The 7,097-nt window shown below is 36.9% G+C and overlaps 1 protein-coding gene and 1 pseudogene across 1 annotated transcript in view; both read left to right on the top strand.

Moving 5' to 3' along the window:
- The first annotated feature begins 554 nt into the window (after nucleotides 1-554).
- LOC102587648 (disease resistance protein RPP13-like) lies at nucleotides 555-4,440 on the top strand (annotated as a pseudogene).
- Nucleotides 4,441-6,406: 1,966 nt separating this feature from the next.
- LOC107062991 (putative disease resistance RPP13-like protein 3) overlaps nucleotides 6,407-7,097 on the top strand; it is a 1,691-nt gene continuing 1,000 nt past the window's right edge. Inside the window, exon 1 of the mRNA XM_015314334.1 lies at nucleotides 6,407-7,074. Within this exon, the coding sequence (XP_015169820.1) occupies nucleotides 6,407-7,074 (668 nt within the window). The remainder of the gene's footprint in view (nucleotides 7,075-7,097) is intronic.

The following is a 7,097-nucleotide window of genomic DNA, read 5'->3' as shown; positions in this document are numbered from 1 at the left end:
GTGATATTTGACCCAGGGGACTTATTGCCGAGGGCCTTTTTGAAACAACCTTTACCTCCACGAGGTAGTGGTACGGTCTGCATACATTTTGCCCTCTCCAGACCCTACTTGTTGTTGTTGTTTGCTCTGGGGGACTTGTGCCTTGGGACATAAGTTCTTGTCTAAACACACAACTTGTGCCAATGAAGCAGTGGCGTAGCCACATATAGCTTAGGGTGTTCAATCAGACATTTTTCGTCGAAAAATTATACTATGTATATAAAAAATTATACAAAAGTTAAAACTTATTTTTCATACATATATACTAAATCTTGAATGGCAACTTTTGGCTTCACCACTACACTGAGCATAACTTGTGTCATGCAATTTTAAATTCTTGGCTTGCAGTTAGTAGAGAATATATACTTTTCTTTCTTTACCATCAACCTCAAACTCTATCATCTTTCTACTTTTAGACTTTTTCCTCTGTCGGATTTTTTAAGCTTTAAATACTGAATTCCATGTTAACAATATTCATCACTTATCAAACTCTCAATAATTTATTCCATCATAACAATATTATTCATCTCTCAATCTACTGCTTCCAATATTAATTTCCATACACACTACCTTTTTTCAAAAAATATTGATTTCCAATAGTCATCTCTTCTTTTTTTCAACCATAAAGATGGCTGATGCCTTTGTGTCATTTGCAGTTCAAAAATTGGGTGATTTCCTCATTCAACAAATTTCACTGATAACAAGTCTGAGAGATGAAGTTACATGGCTGAGAAATGAGTTACGCTTCATACAGTCTTTCCTCAAAGATGCAGAACTAAAGCAATGTGTAGATCATAGAGTTCAACAATGGGTGCTTGAAATCAACACTATTGCTAATGATGCTGTCGCTATACTCGAGACTTACAGCTTTGAGGCTGGTAAAGGTGTTAGTTGTCTCAAGGCTTGCGCTTGCATATACAGGAAGGAGAAGAAATTCTACAATGTCGCCGAGGAGATTCAATCACTCAAGCAGCGAATCATAGATATCTCTCGCAAACGAGAGACTTATGGTATTACAAATATCAATAGTAATGCTGGAGAAGGGCCAAGTAATCAGGTCAGAACATTGAGGAGAACTACCTCATATGTGGATGACCAGGATTACATTTTTGTTGGACTTCAGGATGTTGTACAAACATTGCTATCTGAACTTCTCAAAGCAGCGCCTCGTTGAAGCGTCGTCTCCATTTATGGAATGGGCGGATTAGGCAAGACCACTCTTGCAAGAAACCTCTACAAAAATCCTAATATAGCCTCTAGTTTCCCTACACGCTCTTGGATATGTGTTTCTCAAGAGTACAACACCATGGATCTTTTCAGGAATATCATAAAATCCATCCAAGGGCGCACCAACGAAACTCTAGATTTGTTGGAAAGGATGACAGAAGGAGATCTAGAAATTTATCTTCGTGATCTATTAAAAGAACGCAAATACCTTGTGGTGGTTGATGATGTATGGCAGAGAGAAGCATGGGAAAGTTTGAAAAGAGCATTCCCGGATAGCAAGAATGGCAGCAGAGTTATTATTACCACGCGCAAAGAGGATGTCGCTGAAAGAGCAGACAACAGAGGTTTTATCCATAAACTTCGTTTCCTAAGCCAAGAAGAAAGTTGGGATCTCTTTTGTAGGAAACTACTTGATGTTCGAGCAATGGTTCCAGCAATGGAAAGTCTAGCTAAGGATATGGTGGAAAAGTGTAGAGGCTTACCTCTTGCAATTGTTGTATTGAGTGGACTACTTTCGCATAGAGGGGGGTGGACAAATGGCAAGAAGTGAAAGATCAACTTTGGAAGAACATTATTGAAGATAAATTTATTGAAATCTCCTGCATTCTATCCTTAAGCTACAATGATTTTGTCAACTGTGCTCAAGCAGTGTTTTCTGTACTTTGGTATTTTTCCAGAAGATCAAGTTCTCGAGGCTGATAACATAATAAGGTTGTGGATGGCTGAGGGTTTCGTACCAAATGGAGAAGAAAGAATGGAGGATGTGGCTGAAGGCTTCTTGAATGAGCTGATAAGAAGAAGCTTGGTTCAAGTGGTAGACACATTTTGGGAAAAAGTTACTCATTGTAGGGTTCATGATTTACTTCGTGATCTTGTGATACAAAAGGCATTGGAGGTGAACTTCTTTGACATTTATGATCCAAAGAACCACTCCATATCCTCTTTATGTATCAGACATGGCATTCATAGTCAAGGAGTAAGGTACCTCTCACTTGATCTTTCTAACTTAAAGTTGAGGTCAATTATGTTCTTTGATCCAGATTTTCATAAGATGAGTCTTATAAAATTCAGGAGTGTTTTCCAGCATCTATATGTGTTGTACTTGGATATGCCTGTTTACAATAGGCATTCTGCATCAGTACCTGATGCCATAGGAAGTTTGTACCACCTCAAGTTCTTAAGATTGAGAGGTATCCATGATCTTCCATCTTCCATTGGCAACCTCAAGAATCTACAGACACTTATTGTCAATGAGGGGCTATACTCTTGCAGACTACCCCGCGTGACAGCTGACCTGATAAATCTAAGACATTTAGTTGCTTCGTATTCAAAACCTCTGAAACTTATAAGCAAACTCACTAGTCTTCAAGTTCTTCAAGGCGTTTGTTGTGATCAGTGGATAGATGTTGACCCTGTTGATTTAGTCAATCTTGGAGAATTAAGCATGCAACGTATTAAGAAATCTTACTCCTTAAACAACATTAGCATCTTGAAAAACCTTAGCACTCTCAGATTGTTTTGTGAACGTTTTGAATCATTCCCATCCCTGGAATTTGTTAATTCTTGTCAAAAGCTCCAGAAATTGTGCTTACATGGGAAAATAGAGAAACTGCCTCTGTTTCCAAATTCCATCACAATGATGGTTCTTAGGAAGTCAAAATTCATGGAAGATCCGATGCCTACTTTGGGAATGTTGCCAAACCTAAGGAATCTCATATTAGAAGATGCTTATGAAGGAAAAGAAATAATGTGCAGTGATAACAGCTTCAGTCAACTCGAGTTCCTTCATCTTATAAAACTTCGGAACCTAGAAAGATGGCATTTAGGCACAAGTGCAATGCCTCTCATTAAAGGTCTTGGTATCCATCACTGTTCAGAGCTGAAGGAGACTCCAGAGAGAATGAAAGATGTTGAAGAGAAATTAAATGAGATGGATCTTGGCAAGCATATGGCAAGTTTTCTTCGGTAATAGCAAAGGTACCTATACATAACTTTGTTCATTTTTATTTTATAAATAGCGTACGTGTTAAATAATATTTGGGGGAAACAGGAGAAGAAATTGTCACTTGAAGAGAAAAGAAAATATTTTCATAATATTTAACCAGATCAAGTCTCAATTGGTTAAGGGAGGGACTGATATATTTGGTTTTCCTTTTCCACTGGAGGACATCTTTTCTTACTTGTCTACTGAAGGGGAGCTTTGACGTAACTATAAAGTTGCTTCCATGTGACTAGGAGGTCATGGGTTCGAGTTGTGAAAACAGCCTCTTCCTTAAATGCAGGGTAAGGCTGCAAAAATGACTTTTCGACTCTAAAATGCAATTTTCACCATTTTCTTGCAGCATGGGCAGACTGTACATATAGTTAGACTGGATCTAGTTCAAGCCTCAGTTGAAACAATCTACATCACTGTCTGGGCATCACCTAGTGTGTCTCTTCATCTAGTAAAGACAGAAAACCATGCTGGAGTGAGATTGCAGGTTATACTCCAATTCCTGCACTATTTCTGATTCAATAATATTTCCTACTTTATAGCCAATTCCACTTGAACTACATGAGTATTATGTTTTTTGTTGAATATCAACATATAGATTTGAGAGAAGTACAATGAAAGGTGAGATAGTATTCTTTGCTAAAGAGAAGTCGTAGTTGCAAAAACAAGTTAACAACTAACAACATGTTGCAAGTTAGCCAATAGCAGATGTCATAGTGCCGTATGTGTAAATAAAATCCTCTAATTGTTCCTTTTTTTTTTTTTCTTATCTTCCGCCTCTGATTTCTATGGAGCGAGTTTCTAAATTAGGACAATGGCCAAAGCAGGAAGTAAAAGCACGTGGAACGAGCTGGAATGTCAAGAACATGGATGTTGCGGTTGCTGGCTTAGCTAGAGTTGTGGACATATGATGGCATTCAGATCACATTGCGGGATCCATTGGTACTTGATCGTGCAGCCTCTATCGAACGACCTGGATTTTGGCTACCAAAGGCTATATCAGAGGTCATCCCTAACTCATCGAAGTTTGAAGAGGGAAAATAATCCATCAGAGGAGAGACAATGCAACTTTGGATTTTGGCTACCAAAGGCTATATGTTTTCATTTCTCTCTTGTAATTTACACTTAGTATTTTAGTCTCTTTTAAGTTACTTTGTTCTAAACTAATATTTTCAAGTTCCTCTTTGTTTAACTTAAATTAGATAACTAGTAGTGAGTAGTAGTACTGAATCTTCTGACATAAACCTGAAAATTCTTGCAACTTTAACAAACATAAGAAATCACATTACAACAACAAAACAATGGAAAGACAAAAAAAACATGAACGAAATAGAAATTAGGGTCACACCAAAAATCAACAGATGGATCTCCTCGTAAGACAATCAGAGTGCCAAATGACTAAATCTCTGTGGATCGGGGCAACAAGAGTAGGCTCTAGTTTATTAGCTGAATGAGTAATGCTCGTACCTAACTATCATTGGCCTAATCCATCGGTGGCCACCTAAAGTTGGCACAAGTTTTCACTTAGACACTTTAACTAGAATTTGTTCATTTTAGACACCTCATGTTATGCCCCGTTATGTCTTTTTGACACTTTTTTAACAATCAGCCAAATGTGTAAGGTGTGTGTAACACACTCGCTGATGACACGTCAAAGTGACGAATTAAATAAAGACATGTGAAATCGTCTTCCCCCACCTCTCCCCCACCCAAATCGTTTTCTCAGTGAAATTCTTTCTTTTAAGTTTATGATTAGTTCTTCACTTAAGACGCAAGACTCTGTTGTTCAATCTTTCTCAATTGTTTTTCTCTATTGGTTCTATGTTTTTTCATAAATCAAATTAATTATAGCTTGATCTACTATAATGTTGGTTGTTTTTGTTTTAACTATCTAGCACCATGTTGATAGAACTCAAACAAAGAAATCTGTCAGACTACTTCCAGAAAACAGTTAGAAAAGAGTGTTAATTAATTAGTTACTAAGTTAGTTATAGATAGTGACAGTTAGTTACTAACAACAACTTGTATTGAGTAGCTTATTGAGTAGTATAAATAGACTACTCACATCTGATTGTTACTCATCAAGTAAATGAAGCTATCTTCTTCATCAAATTACTAGTCTGTTTGAAAAGTTTCTGGTTTCTTCAGAAACCGTCATGGTATCAGAATTCAGAGTCAGTGTCTGTCTATTTTACAAAGAGATTGTTTTCGAAAGACCCTTGGACGGATCAAGAACCTTCAGTCTAAATAAGGAGATTGCAACTCTGCAGCAAGGTACAGAGTCAGTGTTTGTCTATTTTACAAAACTCAAGAACTTGATTTCTCCATCAATGCAAATTAAATATTCCATGCTTTTGGTGCTACTTGTTTTTAGTTTTCACTAAATATTCTTCATCAAATTACTAGTCTGTTAGAGAAGTTTCTGGTTTCTTCAGAAACCGTCATGGTATCAGAATTCAGACTTCACTAAATATTCAGAGGAATCCATATTTTCATAGCAACTTTTTTGGCTCTTGCATTTCTTTCAAAATCTTTTTCTTGAGCCAAGGGTCTTTCGAAAACAACCTCTTTATCGTATTATAATAAAATAGGTTGCGTGATAAAGCTATTATAATAAAGTTACGGTAAATGATAAAATAGAATTACTAGAAGTATTTAATACCACTAACTGTCATTTACCACAACCAGGGCCGTCTTAACCCCTAGGCCACTAAATCCATTACTTGGGGCCCATATTTTTGGGGTCCCATTTTATTTTATTTTTACTTATAATGATAATTTTTAAGAAAAAATTATATGCACTATGAGTGCTATGATTTTTACTAAGGAAATTGTATTTAAAAAAAATATATGTACTATCAGGGAACTATATGTGATTACTGATTATGTTACTACAAAAGATAAATTTAATTTCAGGTGATAATTCAATTTGAATTGTCTTAACTTGTTATCATGATATGACATTGATGAGTATCAAACACAGCCACATAGTGTTTTAACCAATGCATATGCCGGCAAATAATTCATGTCTTGCTTTCGTATTGATCGTCCATTTTTGGCCTTATATCAATTCTTGACTTAAACTTTATTTGTATATATACAGCCTACAGCCCCCTCTTTTCTAAATAAAAATCAACACTCCTGAAGATGGCTGATGCCTTTCTGTCATTTGCACTACGAAAATTGGGCGATTTCCTCAGTCAACAAGTTTCCCTGCTTACAAGTCTCAGAGATGAAATTACATGGCTGAGAAATGAGCTACTCTTCATACAACCTTTCCTCAAAGATGCAGAACTAAAGCAATGTGCGGATCATAGAGTTGTACAATGGGTGTTTGAGATCAACTCTATTGCTAATGACGCTGTTGCTATACTCGAAACTTACAGCTTTGAGGCTGGTAAACGTGCTAGTTATCTCAAGGCTTGTGCTTGCATATGTAGGAAGGAGAAGAAATTCTACAATGTCGCCAAGGAGATCAAATCACTCAAGAAACGAATCATGGATATCTCTCGCAAACGAGAGACTTATGGTATTACAAATATCAATAGTAATGCTGGAGAAGGGCCAAGTAATCAGGTTGCAACATTGAGGAGAACTACCTCATATGTGGATGACCACGATTACATTTTTGTTGGCTTTCAGGATGTTGTACAAAACTTGCTAGCTGAACTTCTCAAAGCAGAGCCTCGTCGAAGCGTCCTCTCCATTTATGGAATGGGGGGTTTAGGCAAGACCACTCTTGCGAGAAAACTTTACACCAGTCCTAATATAGCCTCTAGTTTCCCTACACGCTCTTGGATATGTGTTTCTCAAGAGTACAACACAATGGATCTTCTTA

This window comes from Solanum tuberosum, unplaced genomic scaffold (assembly GCF_000226075.1).
Source record: "Solanum tuberosum cultivar DM 1-3 516 R44 unplaced genomic scaffold, SolTub_3.0 scf00296, whole genome shotgun sequence".
Taxonomy (NCBI): Eukaryota; Viridiplantae; Streptophyta; class Magnoliopsida; order Solanales; family Solanaceae; genus Solanum; species Solanum tuberosum.
This window is presented reverse-complemented; position numbering and strand designations above follow the sequence as displayed.